This window comes from Vanrija pseudolonga, chromosome 2 (genome assembly GCF_020906515.1).
Source record: "Vanrija pseudolonga chromosome 2, complete sequence".
Classification (NCBI taxonomy): Eukaryota; Fungi; Basidiomycota; class Tremellomycetes; order Trichosporonales; family Trichosporonaceae; genus Vanrija; species Vanrija pseudolonga.
In genome coordinates, this window is record NC_085850.1 from 4,508,751 (window position 1) to 4,535,000 (window position 26,250).

Genomic DNA, 26,250 nt, shown 5'->3' on the forward strand with positions numbered 1-26,250 from the left:
TGCTGCTGTTAGCGTTGTATATAACTCGAGGCAATGAACGGCAAGCGACGCGCGGTATCTAACAACACGGCTTGAATGAAGCCGCCTCACGGGCCAAGCGGCTACTGCCGGCCGGCCAGGCTCTCTCATCCTTGACTGGCTGTTTAGAGCGGCCATCACATGCCCACATCCGCACATCTGACACTCGTTCCCCGCAGCGCATGACCCAAACCCCCGTTGGTTCCAGCTAACCAGCCCAGCTTTCGCACAGCCCAGAATGCACACCAAGACGGCCATGCATGATCGGGTCGCGGCGGGTGGGGCGGCCATGAGCAACTTATACGACTAACCCCCCAACTGATCTGATCCATCTCCCAACTCACAATGGAGGTGCACACCCACCCACCAGCCGACCCAAGAGCTGCGCGCGCACTCCCCACTGTTCCTGGCACCGATGGGCAGCGGCGCGTCTCGGTCGGCAACGTAGACGGCGCAGCTAGGCGATTCGGACCTCGCGCTCTCCCGTCCCCACCAGGCAAGTCGCCTCCGCCCACGTTCCAATCGCCCCCATCAATCGCTCAGGCGTCTCCTCCTCCAGCAACACTCTCGTCTCCTCTGCCAGCAACGCTGTCGTCTCCCCCGCCTGCAGCGGTGTCACCAGTCGCCTTGCCCCCTGGCCCAGCAGCTTTCACCACACCCCCACCCGGCCAATACGCGCCGAGCCCGTATGCCCCACCACAACATGTTGTCCAGCCGTCTCCCCCGGCTCCAGCCCCGACACACGACCCGTCATACGCACCTGGAGCGCGTCGCTCAGATCTCAAGGAGCGCATCGCCAGCGCTATTGGCAATGTCCAGCAGGCAAGCTCGACACTCCCGGGTTCGCCCCCTCCGACGACATACTACCCGTCACTGAGCCCTCCTCAATCCCCGCCTGCCCATGGTGTCGACGGCCTCGCGTTCTCTGGCTTGAGTATCGGCGGCCCGACGGATGGGCTTGCTCCTCCCAATGCCCCGTTCGCGCACCAGCGCGTCCCGTCTCCGCTGCCGGACGTCCAAACAATGTACCACAGCAACATCCCTCACCCACCCCCGGCGATTTGGAACGTGTCGACCGCGCCGCTTGTCGCGCCACAGGCGACAGCGCCGCCTTCACGATTCGACGATGTTCTGACCCCTCCGCCAGCTCAGCCTTCAGAGCCGGCGCCACCTGTCCAGACCTATGCTCCGACGCAGACACAGCCTGGAGCGTACTCGTCGCACCACCAGGCGGTGGACGTATACGGTGCGGCCGCCGCTGCCAGATCGTACTTTCCGCAAGCTACCCAGCCGGGAGTACCGCAGCAACAGCAGCAGCAGCAGCAGTACTCTGCCATGGTTGCATCGCACCTGCCCACACCGCCGGACTCCGCTGGCATGCCGCCACAGCAGGGTGCAGCGCCGGTCAACCTCCCGACGTCGCCAGCTGCGTATCCCGCAGCTCCCCCTCCGACCTCAGTGTCGGAAGTGCCCCCGCAGGCGAGTGAGCAGCATGTCAGCCAGGCGACCTTCGGCGCAACGCACGCACTCATGTCGCCGCCTTTGCATCCAACTCAGCCGGTGCCACCGCCCGCCCCGGCCAGCCAGTCTGCTGCGTCCCCGCCTTCCCAGTACGCCTCGCCGCCGGCGCAGCCCACACAGCTGCCACCGGGCCATCAGGCTCAGTATGCGCCTGTGTACGGCTCACCACCCGCCCCACAGGCAGCACTGCCCGGACAACAGGTCTATTACGCTCAACCAACCACGGCCTATGGCTACCCTCCAACACACCAAGGGCAGCCAGTGGCATATTACTATCAGGCAGGTAGCTATGGGCAGCCCGGCCAGCCTGCTGTCGGCCATGTGCCATCAGCTCAGCCTGCTGCCTACGTACCGCCGTCTGCACAGTTCGCAGCTGCCCAACCACCCGCGGCTGCACCTCAGGCCGATGCATCTTACGCAGCCCAACAACCGCCCACAGCTCCAGCGACATACGCCCCGCAGCCCCCGCAACCTGCCTATCCTGGGCAGCCTGCAGCTGATCCATCGGCCCAGCAGGCAGCTACCCAGCCAGCTTATGCTGCCCAGCAACCCGCCCAGCCGGCTGGTCAACCTGGCCAACCGGCACCAGCAGCTCAGCCTCAGTACGCAACTCAGCCTCAGTACCCAGGGCAGCCAGCCGTCCAGCCCGGAGCCCAGCCAGGGTATTATGCCCCGCCAGAGTCTCAGCCGCATGCACAGGTGGCCCACCCCTCCCAGCCAAGCAATCTAACGGCTCAACCGGCGCCACCTGCCGCCCAGCAGTTCTCTGCCCCAGGTGCCGATACTGCCACGCGCGATTCTGCAACTACTCTGCCACAACAACAACAACAGTTTGTTGCTCAGCCCTGGCAGCAGCCTGGCGCAACTGCGGCCGGGCAGCAAGCGGTAGCCGATCCTCAACAACTGGGTGCCGTAGTCCAGCACGCAGGATTCTACGGCGCATCACAGACAGCAACGCCCGCCCAGCTGCCAGCCCCCGTGGCTCAGTATCAGGCGGTTCAGCAGCAACCAGGAGCCTATGCACAGCCGGCACAAGTTGCGCCCCAGTATGCCGCCGCACCCCAGCAACCCGGAGTCGCCGGTGCTCAACAACCAGGCGTATTTGCCTACCAGGCAACACCTGTCGCCCAGCAGCCAGCAGGAGCGGTCCAGCAGCCGGGAGCTACAGCCCCCGTCGCTGCAGCACCGGCAGGATACGCTCCTGCTACAGCAATCCCAGGCCAACCCTCGTTCCTCGCACCACCGGCGGCACCGGCACCAGCTGGCGCTGCTCCAGCAGCACCCGGCGTGGCATCTGGGCACTACAACGCCAACCTGCCGCACAACCGCTCGCTCCCAGTTATTCCTCGCGTCGACCCTCAACTCGCGATTCTGCCACATTGCATTGTGAACGACAGTATGACGCTGGCGCTCAAAGACAACATCTTCTTCAAAGTCGCCGACCCCACCGCTCGAGACGTCAATGGCAACGTAGTGTTCAAGTTTTCCAACAAGAAGGCGGCGTCAAAGGTCATGAGTGAGTTGGGTGGCCGGGCCGACGACTGACCTGTCCAGTCATGCACGACATCAACGACAATGTGCTCTACATGTTTGACCAGGCGACGTCGAGGGGGCTGAACAAGGCTGTCATTAGGAGTGGGCAGGGTCAGGACTTGATCCGCATCGACACAATGTACTCTGGTACGTCGCGTTGCGGCGGCTTTCGCTGACCATAGCGATGTCAAAGTTTAGGATCAGCTTCACCAACACCGTGACGGGGCAACCGGCGTCGCTCAGCGTTCAGGGCAAGCTCTGGGTCGGGCTGCAGTGCCAGCTCGTCTTGGACAACGGCCAGGTCGTGGCACACATCATCCGCGACAAGACCAAGGCCCTTCTACTTTCCGCAGAGAAGGCTACTGTGAGTTGGACGGCATTGCACAGGCTGATCATGCTCAGTACACCTTGACGGTCGCTCCCGGCGTCGACCTCGCGCTCATCACCATTGTCGTCGCCGCGCTCAACCAGATCGACGAGAGTCGTGCAATGAACTTTGTCAACGTTGCGGCACAGCATCTCCCAATCGGTGATTGATGTGGCCTTGTACATGCATAGGAACAGTAGACAGATGTGCAATGTGTACGTACAGATCAGTTGCCAAGCCATGCTCGAACTGCGATTTGCCATGTGCTCGTTCCTGAAGGGTTCATGGTTGGGCATCGGGTCGTGCTCACCCGAAGGACATCATGTGCTGCGACTTTGCGGACCAACAAGGTTTCTGTCCATCAAAGCATGCGCCATGGATCAACATATGCGCGCAGAAGGTAGGGCCGACGCGGCAGCGTCGCGCCCAGAGCCGGGTGCGAAGCAAACGCGGACCAAGAGCGGCTGCCTCACGTGTCGCGTACGCAAGAAGGTGAGCCGGGAGAGAGCGCAAGAAGTTGCTGACATTGCAGCGCTGCGACGAAGCTCGACCAGTGTGTGCAACATGTACCCGTCTCGGCATCGACTGCCTGGGCTACGAGGGAGCTAGCAAGCCAGCGTGGATGAAAAAGCGCGAGATGATCGCCGATGTGTCCAGGAGAGTGTGAGTCCCAGTCTTGGTCGTAGCTCACCCGCAGAAAGAAGGCGGTGTCCGATACGCGGACGGCCAAGATGAACCTGCATTGGTCTGCCAAAGCAGCTGAGCGGGCACGACAGATGGAGCGGCGCATAGGTGGGGCAGAAGGCGGGGCGGTCGTCAGCTCTTCTTCCCCCGTGCAACCCGAGAATCCACTGTCCTCCAACGACGTGAATGCAGCAGCGGATTTCGATTCCCGACCGCCCTCTGGCAGCGGACATGTTGACCTCATACAAGACTTGGCCGACCTCTTGCCAAACCCCATGGACATCGGCGGGGATCCTGACGTGACCTCAATCGATATCAGCTCTATCCCAACCCAGCTGGTACCTGCTGCTGCATCCCCGGGCGCCGAGTCCGACCTCGACCAGGACCTCATCTCACTCTTGGGCCTCGACCCCACCAGCCTCGTCCTCACGTTACACCCAACAGCGAGCTACTTTCCCCTCCTATCCCAGCCGTCGTCGACATACCCAACGCCCACGCCGACTCACTCACCAGACATGCGCTACTTTGACCACTATCTCAAGGTCATCCTACCGTACCAGTATCCCTTTGACCGCCAGACCATGGTTGATCTCATCGCGCCGCTGGCCTTTACCAACTCGGTCGTGTTCGCCTCCGTGACGAGCATGGCCGCGCTGCATATGGGCTCCAAGAGACAAAGACGACGTCCAGGTGCCAGCCACCACCTCCCGATGCCCGACACCGATGTCGAGTTTGCAGAAACAAGCCTCCGGCACAATGTCAACCAGCTCAAGACCATGCCATTGACGCGGTTTGACACACACGAAATGATCGTCGCGACAATGGCCGTGACCAGCTTCCATCTGTTCGACGGCGGCAATCGCAAGGGGTGGAGGGAGTCAGTCGATCTGTGTCGGCGGTGTCTGGCGTCGACACTACGCGGGCAAGGATTGTGAGTGTGGAGGTGAAGTAGATGATTGATGTCCAGATTTTCTCCTCCCGACACGTCGGGCCTCATGAGTCGCCTCGGACATCTCCTCAACCCGTTGATATGGACCGACATTCTCACCTCGGTGACCGAAGGGGTGGCATCCAAGTTCCTCCCGCTCTACCGCACCCTTCTGCTGGACGGCCATACCGAGGCCGTCAAAGGGAGGCTGCTCAAAGAGACAGTCATGGGCTGTGATAGCACGACGCGCCTCGCCCTTGCCGAAACGATTGCTCTGTCCGAATGGAAGCAAGAGGCCCAACGGATGGGCCAACTGTCGTTACGAAGCTTGCTCACACATGCGAGTGGCATTGAGCGACTCCTGGAAGAGCGGCACTGGCGGGAGAGCCATCTGATGGCAGCCACAGACCTTGGTGGCCAACAGCGCAACGCCATGTCGGATGTCTTCTACCAAGCCGCCCGAGTTCTCTTGGCCACGGTCGTGAACGGCTGCTTCCCGGACGGTACGTCTGGTCACTAGGCTGCCCGCTGACCTCAGTGCTCGAAGTCGCAACAACAGTCCGAGATACAATGGCAGCCCTGACCGCCGTGGACACCATTGGTGTTGAGGGGGCCGATCGGGCACTGGTCTTCCCGATCGTAATCGCCGCCTCACACGCCTCAAGCTTGCCCCAGCGCCAATTTTTCCTCGACCGCTTCACTCGTCTGGGGGACGAGGCGCAGTTTGGCAATACTCAGAGCGCACTTCGACTCGTCAACGAGATATGGCGACAACGCGACGGCGGCGCGCCCGGGACGGAAGTGTGTTGGCGGACAGTGATGTTTGAGCTCGACGACGAGGGGCTGTTGCTCATCTAGTGTGGAGGGTGTACATTGTGGGATGTTGTATGCATGTCTAGCTGTTTTACGTCTCAAAGCGCTTCAGCCATGTTACGATATGGCTCGACATTGCCTCCTGTGCGTCGTCCTCCTCGACCGTGTGCGTCGCGCCGAGCAAGATCCTCCACTCGAGTTTCCCGCGACTCGCCGCCTCCCATCGTCGAAGTAGTGGTGTCTGGTCAGGCAGCACAGCGCAGTGATCCTTCTCGCACCAAAGGGCAAGTGCAGGAGTGGACAGCTTCCCGAACGACGTGGACAATGGGTGCTTGTGTACACTGTCAGTCTCATCGGGCAGATCAGATGAGAAGTAATCGTCGTCACCCCTGCGAGGTCAGCCTGGGGCGCTCGTCGTGCACTAACCCGACACCAACAAGGCTGTGAAGCCGGTACGCCGTCATTCGTATGCTTGTCTCCTTGGTGAACTCGTCGTCCAACACCTGATCCCCCTTGCCAGCAACGATAAGCGCTTCTGCGCGAGGCAGGTACCGCTTCCAGATGTTGGTATCGTCGGGATCAGCCGCGAAGAACTCGCGATCCGAAGCTGGGGACTGGAGGATACCGCCTTGTGCTTCGGGAAGCCGACCTTGACTCAGATATCTGAGGACGGCCTGTGATCCCGTCGAGTGCCCCATGAGTACCACTGTGTGGACGCCATGACTTCGCAAGTGGGCGACCAGTGAAGCCAGCTCATCGCAGTCGCGATCGAGGCTTCCAGTCCCGAAGCCGTCGTAAGCGCTCGACCAGTGAATCTGAACTCTGAATGTCAGCTCTGATCAGGCAGGAGGACTTGCAATCTCCACCCCGCATCGCCGAGGGCATGAGACAGTCGGGGAATGAACGGAGCATCCAGAATGCCGCTGAACAGACCGCCGATGAACACGACCGCACGCAGCGAGGCCTCGTCTCCAGAGGTGAAGAACGGGCGGCGCTCCCAGCTGGACCCGGGGCGCGGGTACAGTGCCAATGTGCCAGTGAGCGACATGCCGATGCAGGTGGGACCCCTGTGCTGTTTACCAAGGCCGAGGAGGAGGCGTTGAAACTATTTACCTTCAGCGGCGGAGGTGGGACTGGAGCAGATATCTTAGTCAGGCTTTCGAGCACATGATAGGGTCGTCGGCTTCAGGTAAGAGACCCTGTGTTTGCCGCCAGCGCGCGTCTGAGGTGCGGGAGGAGGCATGAGGAACTTGCTGGCACCGGTCACATACATAGCAGTGTAAGCTGGCCCTGCATATCTGATAAAAATCCTTCCACTTCCCCCGCCCCCACCTTCGGCCGAGGCGCTCAGCCTACCACATCGCCCGATATGGCCAAGAGACCGACTGCGAGATTAGCCGCGCCGCGCGCCAAAATCTTTGCAGTCAATGGTCAAGACGACGTCGCTGCCGAAAACAACAACAATGTGCGTCGTTGTTCTAATCTGATATGAGATAGTCGGCCGATTCAGCGGCAACAAGGTCACCTTTGTCTACACAATTTTAGACTCTCAGCACTTCAAAAGGCGCATGTCGTGCTTGATATCACCACCAGCCCCACCGCCATGAAGGTCGACCAGTCTGTTAGTCTCATCGACACGGCTGCGGCAACGCACCATGCCGCCCCGACCGCTCCAGACTCTCCTGTCGACGAGAAGTCTGCCCCTCCTGCCGACGAGGAGGCGGTCCAGACAGGTGTCAAGACTGCCGAGGCCATTACCCAGACCTGGAGCAAGTCGTCCCTGCGAACCATCTATGCCTTGTACGCCTGGACACACACTTCTGACAGCTAACCACCATAGCTTCTGGCTGACCTACGCGGTGAACGCGTTCCAGTCCTCCATCACAGGCAACCTCACCGCCTACGTGACGTCTGGATTCTCGCAACACTCGCTCATCCCCACCATTTCCATCGTGTCCAACGTCATGTCCGGCGTGGCCTACATGGTCTTGGCCAAGATTCTCAACTTGTGGGACCGCAGCTATGGCTACCTCGCCATGACTCTCCTCGCCACCCTTGGCCTCATTCTCAGCGCAGCTTGCACCGAGATCTACACATACTGCACTGCCCAGGTCTTCTACTCGATCGGATTCATCGGCATCATCTTCTGTGTCGATGTGTTGACAGCCGACACATCGCACCTGCGAAACCGAGGTCTTGCATTCGCGTTCACCTCATCGCCGTGGATCATCACGGCGTACGCTGGCCCAGCCATGTCCCAGCGGTTCTATGAAAGCAACTGGAGATGGGGTTACGGAGCGTTCGCCATCATCCTGCCCGTCGTCGCCGTCCCAATGTTTGTGTTCCTCCAAGTCCAAAAGCGTAGGGCGGTGAGACTTGGCGCCGAGATCAAGGAGAAATCAGGCAGGACTGTTCTCCAATCGGTGATCTACTACATTGTTCAGTTCGACGGTAGGTGCTACCTTGCTCATGGCGAATGCTGACCGTCAGTCCTCGGAGTATTCCTGGTATCGGCTGGCATGGTTCTCTTCTTGCTCCCCTTCTCCATCGCGACATCGATTGAAGACGAGTGGCGCTCGGCATCGGTTATCACCATGCTCGTTATTGGTGTCGCTTGCCTGGCAGCGTTTGTTCTGGTGGAGAGGTACTTCTCTCCCGTGCCATTCATTCCCTTCCATCTTCTGTCGTCCCGCACCGTCGTTGGCGCTTGCATGCTCAACGTGTCGTGGCAGATTGCATACTATTGCTGGGCGTCGTACTTTACGTCGTATCTCCAGGTGGTCTACAATCTCTCTATCAGCAAGGCGGGATACATTGCGTCGATTTACGACGTTGTTGCGACAGTCTGGCTCCTGCCTGTTGGCTACCTCATTCGTCGAACCGGCTACTTCAAGTGGGTGGTTCTTGTCAGCGTGCCCATCTACACGTTGGGTGAGGGCCTCATGATCTATTTCCGCAAACCTGGCCACCATATTGGCTGGATCGTCTTCACCCAAGTCCTCATCTCCATTGGTGGATCGGCTTTCACCCTTGTCGAGCAGGTAGCCGTTCTCGCCGCTGGAAGCCACAACGATGCTGCCGGTATGCTCGCTCTCCTCGGTCTTTCTGGATACTTTGGTGGTGCTATCGGCAACAGTGTATCAGGCGCCATCTGGACGAACACTCTCCCAAGCGCACTTCAGTCCCTCCTTCCTGAGGAGGCCCTACCCGACTGGGAGGAGATTTACGAGTCGCTCGAAGTTCAGCTGAGCTACGACGTTGGCACCGATGTTCGCACTGCCATCTCACTGGCGTATGCTCAAGCGCAGAGCCGCATGCTCATTGCAGGTACCGCCATTATGGGCATGGCTCTGGTGTCTATCTTGCTCATCAAGAACATCAAAGTTTCGGATATTGAGCAGGTCAAGGGTGTTCTCTTCTAGACGAGTATCGTTAATGCATGCGTTCTTGAGATGGGGGCAACATTGTGGGGTGAAGTCGGTATCGTTGACCATGTTAACAGTGCCATGTCCTCTGTCGACACTGTATCGCTTAATCTCATCATTGGATGCTATTCAGCAACTGCGAGCAGGCTTCCTATGCCCATGCTGGGACTGGTCTGCATGCATACTGTTGAGAAATATGGTTCTGAATGAAGTGCGACTCGAGGCTGGTTTCCGTCTCCTTGGCCATGCGCCGGCCACGTGAAACACACGTGCACCACGTGGTCAATTTCGCCTGCTGACTTTTCACTCGAAACTCACCTTTGGCCGACATCTTCAAAGCAAATCCACCCATCAACTCTCCCTTCTCGCAACAACAACATCTCCAAAATGGCCCCCATCGACCGCGCCATCGCAAGGAAACGCGCCGCCCGCGAGGCCAAGGCCAAGCGCGTCGAGGCCGCTGCCGCCGCCGCCGCTGTCCCCGCCGCTGCCGCCCCCGGCGCCAACGGCCAGATGCCCCCGGTCGACCCTGTCAAGGCTCGTCAGCTCGCCCAGCTCCTCCGCACCGTCAAGTCGGAGGAGGACATGCCCAACGTCATCGAGCAGATGTCCAAGATTGTCGACTCGGACCCCGTCCTCGGTGCCATGCTCATGGCCGAGATGGGCCGTGCCGTTGAGCAGCAGCAGGCTCTCGCTGCTGCTGCCGGCGCCGACGCCGGCGACGTTGACGGCGAGGTCCCCCAGATCGCCGAGGGCTCGTCGTCGGGCAAGGCTCCAGTTTCCAAGTCGGCGGACCAGGCCGCCGCCATGGCCGACAACATTGCCGAGCTCATCCTCCAGGAGTCGGAGCAGCCTGCCAAGACCGAGGCCCAGCTCGCCGAGGACCTCGACTAGGCACCTACACGAGCCGTACGAAATGCGCCGACTCCCCGCATTGAGAAGCGCCAGCCGACCCCGACATTGTTACTTTGCATCGAGCGATGTTTCACTGCATGTACAATAGGCACAACTTGAATCCAGCGAGCGTAGCCGGTTGTGGAATGGGTCGACTCACCCACCCTGCAGGCCGTTGCCCACTGACCCGAGAAATTGATGGCTGCCTGCAGAAAGACGGGCTATGGAACTGATAACTTGGTACGGAGGTGTCCTACAAACCGACACTTCCACGCGCGCACCTCCACTGTCGAGTCTCGATGAGCCGCGTCGCAGACGAGACTTCTCGGCACTGCTCGCCTATAGCTCGTGGGCGTGGCGCTTTCGAACCAGCAGAGGCATCTGCGGTCCATACTTGGTCTCTGTCTCGACGAGTGGGCGCTGGACAACCATCCACTCTCGTTTGATTGGCGGCTTGCTGGGCAGTGGCTCAAACTTGAAGTTGCGAGCCAGCACAAAGGTCGCCGCCTTCATCTCGGTAACGGCAAACCGGTACCCAATGCAGTTGCGAGCGCCTCCGAGGAAGGACAAGAGGTTGCCATAGACGCCGGGCACCTTCTCGAGAGGCGGGCGATCGTGACGGTCCGGGTTGAACTCGGCTGCGTCTGGGCCCCACACTTCGGGACTGTTGTTGACATAGCCGAGCTCGATGTAGATGTTCGTGCCCTTCCTGACGCTGATGCTTTCGATGAGCTTGCCGTCGGTCCCTACGATAGGTTGGCCAACGGGAAGGATGCAGTCCTTGTCAGGAACGCGAATTGTCATCATGACGGGGCTGTCGACGCGCAGCACTTCGTGAACCACATGGTCGAGGTATGTAAGCGAGTTGAGCTGGTCGCTGCGACGTGTGTTAGCACCGGGTCAAAGGGCATCATCGTAACGCACAAGTCGGGCATTTCCTCTGGGTACTGGGAGACCTCCTCAAACAGCTTCTGTTGGACGTCGGGGTTCGCGGCGAGGCGCGCGACCAGGAAACCCAGGCCGGTAGAGGTAGTCTCGTGACCGGCGAAGAGAAGGGTTGTGACCTGCGCCAGGACCTCGTCGTCGTTCAATCGCTGATCATCAGGGACTTCAGCAGATGTGTTGGAGCGGATAAGCAGGGACAGGATGTCCTTGTCGACATCGGTGGGCGCGAGGATGCCTTGCTTTTCGCCGAGGATGCGCTTCTTCTTCGCCTGAAGGAGTTTCTGACACCATCAGGCTCCATTTCGCTTGCTGCACACTCACGTTGCTCTCCTCCTTCGTGACCGCCACGTTCTTGGTTACAGTCCTGTTCCTCTCCGTAGGCTGCAGAGGTCAGTGGCAGTCCCCTTTGCCCATTGCTCACGATAAGCTTGCGCAAGATGGGGAACAACGTTTCCAGCAGGAGCATCGGTGTCATGGCGTGCACCGCGGCGATGATGTCATTGTACGAGTTGGAAAGCTTGTTGTTGCTCTTGCGAAGGCTATCAAAGTCACTGTTCATGCCAGCGACGCCGAGGATGTCGAGGGCGAGGCGGTTGAAGAAGCGGAGCGTGTCGATCTTGAGGCCATCATCGCCTGCGGCTTTAATGTCGGCTGCTGTCCCGGGGTTTGGCGCCGCAAAGTCAGATGCCTCGAGGCCAGCCTTGACCGGGTCGCCCTTGGAGTCGATGAGGTCGTTCCACATCTTGGCCAGCACATAGGACTTTTGGAGGAATACGGGAATCATGAGTTTGACGTGCGCAGGGCCGAAGACGGGCTGTACGACTCGGCGCTGGCGGCGGTGGTCGGCTCCCTCAGCGATCAGCAGTCCCCAGCCCAGCAGGGGGCCAAGCAGGTTGCTGCCGAAGGCGGGCTTGGGAAAGTCGTAGCTGTGTTGGAGGATGTAACCAATAGTGGTGATATCAGCGGTCAGGAGCGTGGAGCGACCGCCGATCCCATGGAGGCGAACATGTTTGCCATACTTGTTCAGCCAAGCCGTGTGCTGGACACCAGGTTCGCCCTCCATACTCTCAAACGCGTTCCCAAAGAAAACGGAGGTGCGCGGTGGACCAGGGAGTGTTTTGAACGTGCACCTGAGGTACTGGTACGGGTAGAGGAAGAAGGCGAGAGCGGTGACTGTTCCGAGGATCCACCAGGCGGCTACAGCGACTGGATGCCCAGTCCAGTTTGGGAGAGCATCCCTCACCGAACGCAGGGCTCCGAACAGCGCCGAGTCGCCCAGCGGCGCGGTGATCTGGTTGAGGAGGGGAGACATGGCGTGTGGCCTGTATGGGTGTCGTCGGAGTCGGCGGCGACTGGGAAGAATGGACGCGTGTGCATTTCTTGGCCGGCTTATAAGAGGCTCTGTAAACGGGGAGAGGGACGTTGGACCGAGGTCCTCGGTAGAAGCTAGCCAAGGTGTCGAGGATCACCTCAGTGGTGTCGAGAGCCCGAGTTAGTTTGGAACAACGGTCTCGGTGCGGGGGAGTGCTAGAGGGCTTAGTATCCTGGGCGAGTGTGAATGGGGCTGGAGCCGGTTTCGGGCCACGGTGGGACCCATGGCCGACTAAACTAGGAATCTCCAAATCGGACAGTGGAGTGAGGGGAGCGAGCGTTGTTTAGCGACATCAGGTGTGACGCAATGCGTGGGCAGGTGAGGAGATGTTGTTATCGCCAGGTGACTTAAGCAAATGGCCTGGGACGAAACGTGTTCGTTGCGAGCATCTCATATGAGCGACAACGGGATGTATCATCACTGATGTCGTCGGTATGAGTCGGGTCACAGGGCAAATGGATCCCGGCTGTCGTATCCTCCATGGATTCTGCGTTTGCAGTACCAGCTGGCATCATCACGCCAACGCCGCCTCCAACGAGCAGCAGCCGACGAACAGAAAGTCCCACTCATCCCCGGCGCCCGGAGTAGCCTCCAATCCTGCTTCCTTGGGCAAAGGAGCCGAACGGTGGTGCCAGAGGGTTATCTATCAGTCGTTGGGCGTCAGTGAGCTACAGTGTCTAACACTCAGGTCCCACCTGCACTTATCGGCGAAGCCTTTCTTTGGTCGCAGGCAAGACTCGGTGCACTTCTGCTGTGAGGATCTGCATCGACAGGGGTGCATGCAGATAGTCGATCGGGCGCCTGGCAGGCAAATGCGTCATGTTTTGGGGCAATCTCGGCATCGTCTGATCCTCCCCTCCGCCTTCTCGCCCTATCCTCCATCAGTTGCCTTGCCTTGTAGCTCAAACCCCTCGACAACACACTCACATCTCAGCAATGACCCTTTGGCATCGGCTATTGAACATTGCACTGTTGATTAGCCTCGCAATCATCATGTGCCATCGGACAGTTTGCCCCAACGATGGCAAGCCAACGTGGTGGGGTTGCGGTGGGTCCCAGCGCAATGGTCTTGGTCTTTCTGACTCCCGCCAGGAAACCACGTCGAACAGGTGAGCGACCACTGAGGTTCCTGCTGCTTGATCCCATGCTCACGCATCAGGCTCTCGCTGGAGTCCCAGAGGCTGAGCGTTGCCAATGCGAACATGAACGGATACCATGGATGCCGCTGTTCAAGCGAGTCAAGGCGACCGGGGGGCCGAAGGCTGATCCTACCCCTGCTGAAGCAGACTCGAAGCGCGAAGAGTTGTAGCCAGGCTAGGCCCCGGGCACATGTAACCCCATGCAGGACGATCCATTCTACCTGCATCTACTCGAAAGCCTCACGCTCCTCAAGCCTTCTCCTGCGACTTGGCCTGCGCGGCAGCCTTGCTGGCCGCACGCTCCTGCTCCACCTTGGACCATTCCTGGCCCTCCTCCGTCGCGCGCCACTTGGCGTCACTGAGGCGCAGACCGTCTAGGTCCAGGTCGACCTTGTTGCCCAGCCAGGTCGCGTGAGTCGAATGGTCGGCCACTTGGTCACCGGTGTGGGGGTGGATCAAAATCCTACGCGCGTCAGGCCTGTCCTGGAACTAGGAACTCACGACAAGGGACCACGGTTCTGTACGAGGTACGAGAAGACGGCTCCGAGCTGCTCGGTGGTGTAGATCTCAACGAGGAACATGGGGATTGGCTCTCTGTTAGCAGCGTCACGGTCTCGTGGTCGACTCACGTGCGGGCCAATGGCGACCTCGTAGAAGGTGTAGGTGCCGATCTCGGGGAACTCGCGGCGGAGAGCCGAGTGAACCTTCTTGGCATACTCGCGCTCCCCGTTATTGTTGGGCTTGTGGTAGATGTGAATGTCCCAGTTGGGTGATACACGCGGGTGGTCGTAGTGCTCGTTGAACAGCTTGCCATAGTACGGCGACAGCTGGCCATCGGGGCGGGGAGGGTTGACCCAAGGGCCCCGGCCGTTGGCCCGGGGCTGGCGCACCTCGGGGAGAGGCTCAAGCGACTCCACGTCGTAGCTCAGGAGAGGCGCTCCATAGTCGAAGAAGTTGGCATTGTAAGAGGCAGCCAGAGGGTTGACCTTGCCGCCGTAAGTGGGGTCGAACGGCGCGGCGGGCGCGGTAGCGGGAGCGTCAGCGCTAGATGGCTGAGTCATAGTGTCGAGGTCGATCAAGAGATGGGGGTAGCGAGCCACCACCAGGCTCTTCGTCCTTTTGAGTCTTTGTCGGTCCGTCGCCGGCACCGATGCCGCCATCACATCACCTTGCACAACCTGCGATCAAAGTCGGCTGTCTCCGTCTTCCGCCTTATCACGCCGGCTGACACCATCGATCTGCCAAGTTGCCGATGGACAATCAACGTCCTCGCTTAAGTGCTCGCAGCGGCCTCGAATAGCACATACCACGGGTACTGGTACCGCGAGGTATTGCTCTTGTTGATGTGAAAGCAGTAGTGCTCAGCTTGGGTCGCTTCGGTCGAGCGATTCCGATCCCTCCGCAACGCTCCATCAGCAGGACCGACTTCACCACTGCAGACCAGAGTCGGCGCGTCAGATGCCAGCGATACGACATTGGGTTTACAAGACGCTGCCAAGGGGCACGGCGAGAAGCCCTATTGTTAAGAGGGCTGGGAAACGGTAAACACTCGATGGCCTCAGCAATCTCACATTGGACACGTTGCGTACCTGCAGTCATGCAACCTGTAACAGGTCCGACTCCCATGTGGCAGCCATGGTTTTGGCATGTGGCCAGCCCCGTTCACTTTCCGCTCTCGCCCCCGACGTCGTCGGATTGTTGTTTGGGCCACTCGTCGTTCATCGCTCATTCTCACACCTCAGGACCATCCTAATGGCCAAGGTCGACCACTTCCTAACCCTCTTGTCCCCCGACAGGCCCGGCATTTCAAACTGATTCAAGTGGATGACGCCAGACGCCGTCCGCGCCGTCCGCGCCGTCCGCGCCGTCCGCGCCGTCCGCGCCGTCCGCAACAACAGCCATGTGGCTTCCGGGTGCCGTTGTTGCCCCACTGAGGGCTGCACCAGAGACGAACCCGCAACTGTCTGAGCAGGTGAATAGGGCTGTCAGTCGCCGCAGCCACCACCAGCCCCCCCCCCCCCCCCCCGAAACGCCTAGTGAAGTCACCACTAGACTCCTACCACAGGTTGGGACGGCCATGCACAACCCCATCTCAAGCCTCGGTCAATTCCACCATGACCAGCTTGGGCAACTTGCCGCGGCACCGCCAACACGGCGACGGCGCGACATACTGGCCCAAGGCTGACGCCCGTTTCAGGTCCATGGGCACCTTGGTCCTCTCTTGAGACAAGGGTCTATGTGCTGGTGGGACAACCTCGTGAACTCGTGTGCTCTTGTACATCGATGGTTGGTGGTGCGGGCGGGCGACGATCGCTCGTGTTGGAAGAAACGGCCGACTCGCGCTTCAGGATGAGGCTCGGAGGCTGGGCATTTGGCCAGTCTGCAGATGAAGGCCATACATCCAACGACTGTCGACAGTGACTGGAAATGCGTATCTGTGCCCCACGGACGTCCCACAGTGGATGTCGATCTGCATCTCCAGGTAGCCCGGAATGATGCCCGCAGATGTCAGGTCAGGACAGACCAAACCAGGGTGGCTGCGTATGGCGCACCGCATAGTGTGTCCCCGACACCTGGATGCTCCTTAGACTGGCGTCAAGCAGCCAACAGGTTTGAGCAAGCCGAGACTCACGGTAGTGATTGTACGGCGAGTGCACTGATCACAGTGCACACCAGCCTTGCGCATCATTTGTGATAGCCCCGTGACACGCGAATCGAGTTTTTGTCCTGGCGGGACGTTTGCGCTGGACCGAACAGGAACCAAGCTTCCCCCCGCATCCCTGGAACTCTAGCTGGTGTTCGGACTCTGATCTACCGAGGTATTCCCTCTTCTGGATAGCCAGGGACAAGAGTTGGAATCAGGGACTCAGCATGTCAAGGCAACGCCACCACCCCTCCAACTGCGGCAACAATTCCGGAGACGGGGTGACAGGGCGAGTTTGCCCCACCATTGAATAGTAGATCACCAACGACAGACTTCTCCGTGAGCGGCCCGGCTTTCTATGTTTTCCTTACTCCACTGAAACACCTCGTCGCTATCGGGGCAGGCGACAGGTTTGCGAGGACTTTGGGTTGCTGTTGCAAGCGCATACACATTGCCAGGACCGGTACCTAGTCTGGGGACATGCCGCCCACTCGCTACCAGCGATTGCCCATGCTGTGCGCCACGAAAGGGGACGCCTGGCTGCTCTGCCTTAACTTGGCCAGATTGAAGGCAGCCTCATTTTGTGCCTCGAGAAGACCCAGAGATGTGGCACTGTGGGCGAATGTCATTCTCGGCCGCAGTGGAGGATGCGGGCCTGCAGCGACTTCGAGTATGTACCTCAGAGCGAGAATTCGGATAGCGGGTTACTGGATGATGGGGGCGACCTGGATGGCAGGCACAGCGAACACCCTCCGCCGAACACCGAGGGCGTCTGAAGGGACTGAGCAACCACCTGAGGAGTCAGGAGACGGACGGGGCTGATGTTGCTACAGAAAGCATCCGATACTGGGTACTGTACGGCGGAAATCCAATGCTGCTGACTGTCAATATCAGCTGCACATTTCGCTCTCGGACAGGTTGCTCCCCTCAACTTGGAAGCTTCCACCATGGTCCGCAAGATCGTGAAGAAGGCCTACACGCCCAACAACCATATCGACGCACACGATGATCAGACCACCCCGACAGACCAACAGCTGGACTGGTACCCAGGAGGCCCGCATGGCATGTCGTGTTACCCAGCTTGGACCTCGTTTCCACCCCATCCCCAAGAGTCATTCGACGGCTCATGGTTTCCCAATAGGCAACTGTACAGCCCTACGGGACTGTCTTGGTATGTTGGTCTGGCCTCGGTGTTGTCCACCTTCAGAGTCGGTCTAACGCCATTACTAGGGAAGCCGCACCTCCCCCGGTCTACCACGTCGCCCAATCACCACCTCTGGATCGGGTTATCCCATCTCTCTGGCATGGTGACCGCCAAACTCCCCCCAACGTAAACAACCCAGGGGAATGGCACTTGGACGCCGGTTTCTATCCACCGTACCGCGCCGCACCTGATGATGCTGGCAACCAAGCTGTCGAATACAGCGTACTGCCGTGCCTTTGTGTCGAGTGCCAAGGCGTCTTCCACGCCAACCCCAGCGGCAGCGAGCGCTGGGTCCAACAACCTCAATGCGACACCGATGACTTTGCACGCTGCTCTGACGATCTTGTCGACGTGATACCGGAGGACGGCCCATTCGATGACGACGAGCCCGGTTTCGAACTATTCGAGTTCATGATGACGCACTGGCTGAACAACGACTCTGAGCCACTGCTATTTGAAGACGATTATGCAGGCCACGACCAACTGGCTTTGGCGCCTCAGTGGATCGGCGAGCCTTTGCATGCCGAGGCTCCCGAGGGGATGATGGAGGAGGTGCTTGAACCATCCACCCGGAAGAGACGAAGGACGGACTCACTGTGATCGCGGTCACGCGCCGAGGGGCTGGGAACATACTTGGTATCAGTAACGTAACGACTACTTAATGATTATGCATATACACGCGTCGTATTCATCCAGTATTGTCCGCTTACTGCTACACGCTTCTCTCCGCAATTGGTCGCGACGACCGAGTCACATTTGATATGGGCCCCGTGCGACTACCATTGTTCTGCGCTACCTGCTCCCCCCATAACCATTCACAGAGTGAACGGGTCGGCCGGAGAGAACATCATGGGAGTCTGCCAGACCCACTTATCGTTGCAATAGGGATGCAGTAGCGGCGCCTCGAGGTTTCTTGGCGCTGCACAGCGAGGCTGATGGCTCGGGTGGTGGCGCTGGTCTTGCAAGTACGCTCTGCATCCGACCGTGCATCACCAGGGTGTCAAAGGTAAGGTGAAAATCCCTTCAATTGAATGTCTTCTGGGTCAACCGACTCAGCCAAGTGGCGTTTATGAACTCCTGGACGGTGAGAATGAGCGCCCTAACGCCATTCCGCGGTTGGTCAGGCCCTGTCCGGCCGGCAAAACTCATCGCGCCACTCCCACCACTTCCAACCCCGTCTTCTGACGTGCTCAAGCTATACATGCTAAACCCCGCCCCGTGTGATGCACTGTCCGAGGCGCGTGCCTGACCTCGGGCGCACCTGGAGCGAACATCTATTGTCCTTCAGCCAGTTTCCTGTCGGTGGCTCTTCGTGGTCACAAGGACCAAGGACCGCGAAGCAGGTGCCTCCGGACCACTTTAGTGGATATCAAGCCGCTGCTGCTGTATTCGCCCACTCCCCTCCTCACGACATCTCACGCCCTCGCCATACCACCCACCCACAATATGGACTCGTACTTGTGCACGTCCTCAACCCCGCCACCACCTAGCCACGGTTGTGCGGTAGACCCACGCCTCATGGCGGCACCACGAACGCCGACAAGAAACTCAAGGTTATCATCCCCTCCTACGTGGGACGTGCCCAAGACGCCGAAGAAGAACAAGACAGCGCCGGCTCGGTGGCTTGTGTGCCCAAACCCCTCCACTCCCAAGCGCTGGCAGCTTCCCACTCCTCCACGCCGACCGCAGCGCCCGGTTGTGAGAGAGCTGGAAGATGGTACAAGCTACTTCCCGACTCCAGCCTCGCCGTCACCTACCCGTATCTCGGCACCATTGCTTCGGCCCGGGCAACGTTCTGAACCGGCCTCTTCTCGGCCAGTTGTTCACCCCTCTCCTACCGTTCTTCAAGCGTCGATCCGTCTGGCCAGAATGACAAGGCTCCCAAACCGCTCTCCCCCTCCGAGCCCGAGTGCCGGGCTTGGATCACCGTTCAGGCCGACATAGGCCAGTCGGTGTGAACCGCTTCTCTTCCGCTCGCCTAACGTTTGTATACACGATGACCCGGGCCCCTGCAGTAGTCTGTACATCAAATGCAAGAACTTGAGGGGGAATGGAGGTCATATTGGCGGCGTGCCAGAATGTCGCTGTGTCGCTGCTCTCCACTCGGAAGAAGATTGAAATGACCACCACAGGACGTCACTGTTCAGACTACAGTTCACACCTGCCCGGCAGCTGCCCTTCTGCAACTACCGACCGGAGCTCGTCGGAACAAGGTTCTACTTCCTGTAGCGTGTGGGGAAAATTCTGCGAATTGACGCAAGAATGACTCCCTGACTCCCATGCCTCACGTGTGTGGAGTTGTGGGGCGCAGGTACGCGAGGTATGTATGTGCCCTTCGCCAGGTTGAGCGTCGCCGACTCGGACGCCAAGGAGGTAGCTACAGCGGCCTTAGCCGCTCGAGCGCCGACCATTGAATGCCAAGAGAACAATGGTGAGTCTCCAGGGACTCCATCGGGTGTCTTTGGTCCGGCGGTGGCGGTCGCAGGGCGGCTGACGCCAAACAGGGAGGGGCTTGGAACCGTCCTGGCCGAATTGGCGCCGACCGAGAATCACTATCGTGTGTGGCTCGCTTTGGATGGTTGGCTTGAGTGCTATCTTCTCCGGTGGAGTGATTCGGCGTCACCTCGTGACGGGCACGACCACACAGCGCTGGGGCAACAGTGCAATGAAGGGCGGATAGAACGACATGGCGACGCTCGTCCCCGCCATGCCAACGTTGTTCTTCGGTGCCGAGAATCCAACTCTTGAGACTCTCTCTCCATGTCCAGAGGAGCTAACCGATGCGCAACTGACGGCTTTCGTCTGCATTCGTCGGAACGGTTGGAGAGCCGAGGTGCACCTGAGCAAGCCGAGCGCCTCGCCGCGGCTGACCCGCGGTCTATTCGCCGTTCATGGACGTGCTATTTCGCACTTGCTTGAAACCGGAACCGGGCAGCCACGTATCCACCGCAACTATCCACCGCAACCATGACGCGTACGCAGCTATACCCAGCGCGCCGTGTAGGCATGGCCAGGGTGCCCTCGAGGTCACCATCGTCACGGCGAGGAATGCTTGCTGATTACCATGTGGCATGTCGCTTCCCGTTCGGATCCGAGGCAGCCCAGACATATGTGGCCGATGACCGATGGCAAAGTTGTCGACGACGATAACAATAATGGCAATAACAATGTAATACAAATGACGTGCATAGAAGGGGAGCGTGCACAGCTCTGTAAGACACAGCGCAACGTATCGTGACATCTGTGCCTTGACAACTACACACCCCACCTCATCCACCATGTCCGGCACGATCAAGGCTGCAAACTCGGACCTCGACCTCTCGGGCAAGCGCTGCGTCGTCGTGGGTGGGACTCGTGAGTCAAAGCTCGGTATCACAGCCAATTAGACGCTCATGCGTCCCCAGAAGGCATTGGGCTCGCCATTGCGCGTCGCCTGTCTGCGGCGGGCGGCAATGTCGTCATCGTTGGCCGCAAGGCTCCATCCGACGTGCCCCCTACCTGGTCATTCGTTCACGCCGACCTATCCCTTGTCACAGGAGCCCTCGGTCTCGTCAACGACCTTACAGCGGTCGGTCCAATCGACTACCTCTTCCAGACACAGGGTGGATTCATGGCAACTGAGCCCGTCATGACCACCGAGGGGCACGAAGGACGATTCATGGTCCAGGTCGCGTCCAAGTTTGCCCTTACCCGCGGCCTGGCCGACGCCCGTGCACTGCATGGCCCTACCGTCATTGTCTGCGCCCCCGGTGGCCACTCCAAGACGTTCGATGTCGATGACATCCAGCTCGAGAAACTCTTCGACAAGGGCAAGGCGAGCATTGTTGCCGTGGCCGAGCGCGACAGTGTGGTTCTCGATGCCTTTGTGCAAGAGTTCAACACCCGATATCCCAAGCATCCCGTGTATCACGTGTGGCCCGGGCTTGTGGACACCAACTGCCTCTCGAATTCAACACTCGGGCAGCCACTGCGGTTCTTCATGCAACTCTTCAACCCCATCGGCATGTTCCTTATGGGCTCCAAGCCCGATGTGTTCGCCGAGATGCCCGTCTGGCTCGCAACAAAGGGCGGGGAGGCCGGCGCGCCAAAGGTCATCAACAACAAGCTCAAGCCCATGAAGCCGACGCCAGCGACAAACGATCCTGCCATGCGACAGCGTATCTGGGACGATGTGTTCAAGCTTTACAAGTGAGGTGAAGTGTTTGAGGCGGGGGATACGACCACGTCCCGCGAACCTCCGCGGACCGCATCGCTGGCGGACCAAGCCGGTGCCATTCTGCAAGAGGTTGCGTCTGTTCAGCACATTCACAAGCATTTCATACGTTTCTTCCTTTCAAGTCGTCCCCATCCTCCTAATGTGACAATATGTTCCTTCTCCCTAACCACACTCGGCTCCCACCACTCTGACCCGTCTTTGACCAGCGTCACTACAGGCAGTACCTGAAGTCGGGATTCTGGCGAGTCAGCACAGATGTTCGCCATCGTATGATCCTGCACAGCAACCGTCACTCTGTTTTCACTCACCTGGATATCGGTGAGGTCATCGAAAGCCCTCTCGTTCTTCGGACCGTCCGGGCCCTGCTCTGCGATCTTCTTGTTGTTGCGGTGCACAAGGAGCCACCGAGTCAGAAGGCAGAGGCTGATGAATGAGCCGTCTGAGAGGGTAAGCGACACTGCTCACTCTCGTCCATCTCATCAGGAAGGCGACTTACACAGGGCAAGGTGAATGTACATACTGTGAAGGTAGCGCGGCGCCCACCGAGCCTGGAACAGCTGCGGCGAGACGGCGTTTCCGCCAGCCCAGCCCATGTACTGTAGCGTCAGCGAGTGTCCTCACTCCCCTGCTGTCCAAGTGTGCCATGAGTCAACTCACAGTGATCGCGTACGTCACGCTCTTCTTGGTCTGTCCAGCCGAGTTGCGAGAGAGCATGAGGAAGATGGCGGGATTGTTTGCCTGGAAGATCTGAAGCATGTAGAGAGCAACGACAAGACCACCCTTGCTCTTGTCCGACGGAGGAACGACAAGAATGACGATCGTAGCTGGGTAGTCAGCATTACGGCTTGATGGGTATCATACCAATGATGTTCGGAATGGTGAACGCAATCATGGTGTAGAGAGTTTGGTTGTAACGGCGGATGAACCAGGAGATGACAAAGTAGCCGGTAACCTGAGGTCAGCAGAGGTGAGGACAAGAGCTCACGGTAAGTGTGCCGAGGGGAATGTTCAGAAGCTGTGACTGCAGGACATCAAAGTGGAACGCCTGGTTGAGCAACAGGTTGTTGAACTTGTTGACGCCGCCGATGACCAGGGTCTGGAAGAAGGGGAGGAAGAAGAGGCACAGCGAGTAGGGGTCGGTAAAGGCCTCCATGACCTGCTCCTTCTTAAACTTTTTCTGTTTGAGGCCTTGGTTGTTGGCTCGGACGCGCTCCACAAGCTTGACCTTTTCTTCTTCCGACGCCCATCGGGCCTGTGTGGGAGAATCAGGGAGGAAGATGAAGATGATGATGGCGGAGATGAAGGATACGATGGCGATGGCGATGTGCATCCACTGCCAACCCTTGAGTCCGTGGTGGCTCTTGACGTGATAGAATCCGTACTGAGGTGGCATTAGATGGGCGTGATGCGGTTGCGCTTTGCCGGGCAGATACTTACCCCGAGAATGCCCGAGATGATTGTGTTGGCTCCCACCATGCCTGGAACATTGCGTCAGTACGTGGAGGGAGATCCAGCGTGACACTCACACTGCCAGACTGCTTGGACCAGAGGTTGCTCGGGTGCGAGATACCACTGAACCGTGACTGTAAATGTCAGGGCGGCGGATCACGGTGTCAACCCTCACGAGTAAGCAGGCATGGGCCAATGATCGACTCGAAGAAGCCGAGGAGGAATCGGATCGCAAAGACTGGAGGGACAGACAAGGAGAATGCGATGCCAATAAGAAGCTGTGAAGGGTGAGTCACAGCACACAGCAGAACCACACGACGTACCACCGACCAGATGACAATGCCGACACCGAGGACCTTGGCAACCGGAAGACGTCGCACAGCCTGGTTTGCAAGAGGCTCGCCGACGATGATCCCAATCCACATGAATGTCGAGGTAAGTGCATAGTCCTGACCTGGATGTCAGAAGAAGCGGGGTCATGGCACGCACCCTTGGCGTTGATGTCTTGGAGCCAGCCCATGATGCTGGAGGTGGCCGTCGTGCCCTTGTCGAGGGCCTGGCACAGGTAGGCAAGAGTGAGGAGCGGGAGGATGCGGCGGTGAACGCGGCGGCGGAGGCGCGTGTTCTCCTCTTCGGAGATGACGAGGGTCGGGTCCACATATCCGGCAGCAGCGTTGTCTGCAACATCGGCATGGACAGACTCGACATCACCGGAGCCGCCGCCTTTGATGTCGCTCACGTGGGAGATGTCCCGCTTGAGGTCGGCGTCGTGTTGGATGATTGGCGCCATCGGAGGTTGTACTGTCTGGAGAAGCAGGGTTCAAGTGCCCACGGGGCCCACATGTTAAGTAGAAGTTATCGTTGACAGCGAGGTAAACATCCGGCGAGGTGGTGAGTCTTTGTATCTCCTGGCAACATCCTCCACCGGCTGCCAAGCATACCAAATGCCGAGTGTACATATAGGTGCCCGCGTGGGGTTGTCGTCATCTGGCGAGCGGGTCCCCGGCCCGGGGTAAAATGCCGGTTGCAGGCATGAGCTCGGTGATTGCTGGAGGATATGGTGTTGATGGGAGGTCATGTGCACATCTAACATCCATCCATCCGCATCGGACACTTCCTTGCATTCTCCATATATCAGCTATTCCTCCACGGCACGGCGGGCCGCGGTCAAGAGCGCGGTCGGGCCGAAACGGTGTGACGGCGGGCAAGTGCTTGTTCCCCCAAACCAAGTGCGCAGCAGCCCACCGAGCTCGTCAATTCGGTGGGCAGCGCGCCGGTGCCTTGTTGGGCAGGTACATCCCAGTTGTTTCCTGTCTGCACTGTCCAGACACGTTCGAGTGGATCGCGTGGCCCGATGCGTCACGCACCCATCGCTGATGGGTACCAGCACTTGTTTGCCGGTCATCAACAGTGCGCAAAGCCGCGTCAGGGTCCAGAGAGGGGCATCGGTCCGAGTGAAGAGAGCACAGGTCGCGGTCGTGTCGGCGGTTATACGAGACAGACGGTATCTCCGCGTACGAGCTGTCGGCGAGCAAGTAGCACTGCCGAACGATCGGCATTGGGCGCCGCCGAGGTATATGCTGGGGATCTTGAGTGGTGATTGACACCGGTCGCTTGGGTGTGGAAGTGTCGGACCGAGCTTGCATGCCGGAACGCCGGCTGCGACGCACCTTTGTCCTGATCTCCGCCATTGCTTAGGGGTTCCGGCACCTCACTCCATATCGACTACCATGAGAAAGGGAGGCATTGACACTGGCTAAGCTCGTCAAGTGTCTCCTGGACCCCACCGTCCATACGACCACAAGTTGACCTTCTCTCGTGCCGACTTGTTGACGCGGCCCTATGCCGATACACACTAGTCCCAACCCACGCCGTCATGCCGAACGTCTTGCAATCAAACAACTGAGAGCTAGACACTGTCACTGTCACGAAAGTCATTGAAGAAATGTCTATGGGCACTACGGCCTGTCACCACCAACGAGCGTATCAGGTAAAAATGGTCCGATAGGCCACAAAAATAAAGACGTCGAAAATTAACAGCCACCCAATGTCCGAGTCCGGGTAGTTGCACTCCTCAAAGGTCAACGGGCAATGATTAGTACGGCTGGCACTGGCCATTCACACAAGTGTACTGCTGAGTACGTGTGGAGAGGGCGTCACAGCTGCGCAAATTAGCTGTTTGAACTTGTTATCAAGCCACCCACTTCAATCCGGAAGGCAGCGTCGAGTTGTCATAGTAGCCGTTTACGCAACCGCCACACGACTCCAGTTCCGAGCGAGTGTCGACGCACTGCGGTTAGTTGTGCTGATACATAATGCTCACCTCATAGCCCTCCGATCCTGAGACTTTGCAGGCGGACAGGGCGCCGGGGCAGTAGGCATTAGGCGAGAGGGTGGCGCGCCTCCTCCTAGACAACCCAGACGCTCTTGATTGGAGCGAGTGCGCAAACACCTTGGAGAAGGTCAACGTTGTCAAACTGTGAAGACTCACAAACACGCTGCCCTGCTGACATCCGACACCGGGGGCGCCGTTGTTAATCAAGTTGGTGTCGGAACAAAAACAGTTCCACTGGTTGAAGACGATCTGCGCAGTTCAGCGCGCGCCAGTATTTCAAACACTCACGTTTGCGTAAACGTAGGCGTACGTTGAGGTGGCACATTGCACATAGCACTGGCCTGGGTTGCTGATGACGTTGTACGAACCCAAGGCGATGTTGATGTTCGGCTGGTTGTAGCACGTCGTGACGCCCGTCACGAAGGAGGTCTCGCTGTCCCAGTATTGCCATGTGTTGAACGGGCACGACTGACAACCAGGAGGAGACTGGTTGGTGGCGGTGCACCCCGCCGTGACCGAGCCCGTGAGCAAGGAACTTGGGCTCGACCAGGCCGTGAGAGCACAAGCACATCCCTGGGTGTCGGGGTTCCAAAAGAAGTATCGGTTGCTCTGGGTCTTGCATTGCGACTATAGGCTGTGAGTGCTTGTGTCTACGAGTATTGCTTACCGAGCAGCCAAGGAAGGTAAATGTCCCGGGCTGGACCGTCGACTGGGGCGTGGCGGCCGCGTAGCATCCCAAGAAGGAGGGTGGGCCGACTTGGGT

At 59.0% G+C, this 26,250-nt stretch overlaps 10 protein-coding genes across 11 annotated transcripts in view; 5 read left to right on the forward strand and 5 right to left on the reverse strand.

The window, feature by feature from the left end:
* Positions 1–363: 363 nt before the first annotated feature.
* Positions 364–3,609, forward strand: Ttn_1 (Titin; the record flags this gene model as incomplete). The annotated part of the gene is made up of 5 exons (XM_062770036.1): positions 364–1,501; positions 2,636–3,055; positions 3,094–3,219; positions 3,255–3,436; positions 3,475–3,609. The coding sequence occupies 5 exons, from the start codon at positions 364–366 to the stop codon at positions 3,607–3,609; spliced, it is 2,001 nt and encodes a 666-aa protein (XP_062626020.1).
* Positions 3,610–3,814: 205 nt separating this feature from the next.
* On the forward strand, positions 3,815–5,909 carry nosA (C6 finger domain transcription factor nosA; the record flags this gene model as incomplete). The annotated part of the gene is made up of 5 exons (XM_062770037.1): positions 3,815–3,931; positions 3,972–4,102; positions 4,137–5,054; positions 5,091–5,554; positions 5,590–5,909. 5 exons carry the CDS (start codon positions 3,815–3,817, stop codon positions 5,907–5,909), a joined length of 1,950 nt encoding a protein of 649 aa, XP_062626021.1.
* Positions 5,910–5,955: 46 nt separating this feature from the next.
* On the reverse strand, positions 5,956–6,912 carry SPAPB24D3.06c_0 (UPF0613 protein; the record flags this gene model as incomplete). The annotated part of the gene is made up of 3 exons (XM_062770038.1): positions 5,956–6,253; positions 6,291–6,686; positions 6,731–6,912. 3 exons carry the CDS (start codon positions 6,910–6,912, stop codon positions 5,956–5,958), a joined length of 876 nt encoding a protein of 291 aa, XP_062626022.1.
* Positions 6,913–7,369: 457 nt separating this feature from the next.
* Positions 7,370–9,286, forward strand: mirB (Siderophore iron transporter mirB; the record flags this gene model as incomplete). Its single annotated transcript, XM_062770039.1, has 3 exons — positions 7,370–7,664; positions 7,705–8,315; positions 8,355–9,286. Exons 1-3 carry the CDS (start codon positions 7,468–7,470, stop codon positions 9,284–9,286), a joined length of 1,740 nt encoding a protein of 579 aa, XP_062626023.1. The 5' UTR covers positions 7,370–7,467.
* Positions 9,287–9,676: 390 nt separating this feature from the next.
* LOC62_02G003508 (uncharacterized protein) lies at positions 9,677–10,183 on the forward strand (the record flags this gene model as incomplete). Its single annotated transcript, XM_062770040.1, has 1 exon — positions 9,677–10,183. The coding sequence occupies one exon, from the start codon at positions 9,677–9,679 to the stop codon at positions 10,181–10,183; it is 507 nt and encodes a 168-aa protein (XP_062626024.1).
* Positions 10,184–10,337: 154 nt separating this feature from the next.
* Positions 10,338–12,624, reverse strand: FUM15_1 (Cytochrome P450 monooxygenase FUM15). Its single transcript, XM_062770041.1, has 4 exons — positions 11,550–12,624; positions 11,450–11,509; positions 11,108–11,409; positions 10,338–11,060 (listed from the first exon to the last, which is right to left on the reverse strand). The coding sequence occupies exons 1-4, from the start codon at positions 12,438–12,440 to the stop codon at positions 10,523–10,525; spliced, it is 1,791 nt and encodes a 596-aa protein (XP_062626025.1). The 5' UTR covers positions 12,441–12,624; the 3' UTR covers positions 10,338–10,522.
* A 1,264-nt stretch (positions 12,625–13,888) lies between these two features.
* Positions 13,889–14,700, reverse strand: Y212_1 (putative 21 protein; the record flags this gene model as incomplete). Its single annotated transcript, XM_062770042.1, has 2 exons — positions 13,889–14,102; positions 14,141–14,700. The coding sequence occupies 2 exons, from the start codon at positions 14,698–14,700 to the stop codon at positions 13,889–13,891; spliced, it is 774 nt and encodes a 257-aa protein (XP_062626026.1).
* A 6,021-nt stretch (positions 14,701–20,721) lies between these two features.
* On the reverse strand, positions 20,722–23,942 carry SPCC417.10_7 (putative transporter; the record flags this gene model as incomplete). Of its 2 annotated transcripts, none has more annotated exons than XM_062770045.1 (12): positions 20,722–20,841; positions 20,892–21,941; positions 22,012–22,142; positions 22,200–22,299; positions 22,361–22,527; positions 22,565–22,655; positions 22,689–23,084; positions 23,141–23,181; positions 23,230–23,286; positions 23,328–23,430; positions 23,476–23,606; positions 23,642–23,942. In XM_062770045.1, the coding sequence occupies 11 exons, from the start codon at positions 23,940–23,942 to the stop codon at positions 21,915–21,917; spliced, it is 1,545 nt and encodes a 514-aa protein (XP_062626028.1). In that variant the 3' UTR covers positions 20,722–20,841; positions 20,892–21,914. The 2 variants fall into 2 exon arrangements, with proteins under 2 accessions (XP_062626028.1, XP_062626029.1); XM_062770044.1 differs by having other exon boundaries at positions 21,985–22,142.
* YKL107W (putative oxidoreductase) lies at positions 20,766–21,679 on the forward strand (the record flags this gene model as incomplete). The annotated part of the gene is made up of 2 exons (XM_062770043.1): positions 20,766–20,841; positions 20,892–21,679. The coding sequence occupies 2 exons, from the start codon at positions 20,766–20,768 to the stop codon at positions 21,677–21,679; spliced, it is 864 nt and encodes a 287-aa protein (XP_062626027.1).
* Positions 23,943–25,448: 1,506 nt separating the features above from the next.
* The window catches only part of LOC62_02G003513 (uncharacterized protein), a gene marked incomplete at both ends in the record, with an annotated part of 877 nt that continues 75 nt past the window's right edge, over positions 25,449–26,250 (reverse strand). The window contains 3 exons of the mRNA XM_062770046.1: positions 25,449–25,736; positions 25,776–26,114; positions 26,155–26,250. The exon at positions 26,155–26,250 is cut by the window's right edge and continues 75 nt beyond it. Of these exons, the coding sequence (XP_062626030.1) occupies positions 25,449–25,736; positions 25,776–26,114; positions 26,155–26,250 (723 nt within the window). The remainder of the gene's footprint in view (positions 25,737–25,775; positions 26,115–26,154) is intronic.

Bases quoted from the DNA above. Each gene is read 5' to 3' on its own strand.
- FUM15_1 (XM_062770041.1), bottom strand. From the start codon at position 12,440: ATGTCTCCCCTCCTCAACCAGATCACCGCGCCGCTGGGCGACTCGGCG. The intron at 11,410-11,449 runs GTGAGTGTGCAG...TGATGGTGTCAG, and splicing joins TCACGAAGGAGGAGAGCAAC to AAACTCCTTCAGGCGAAGAA. The intron at 11,061-11,107 runs GTGCGTTACGAT...CACACGTCGCAG, and splicing joins CCAGAGGAAATGCCCGACTT to CGACCAGCTCAACTCGCTTA.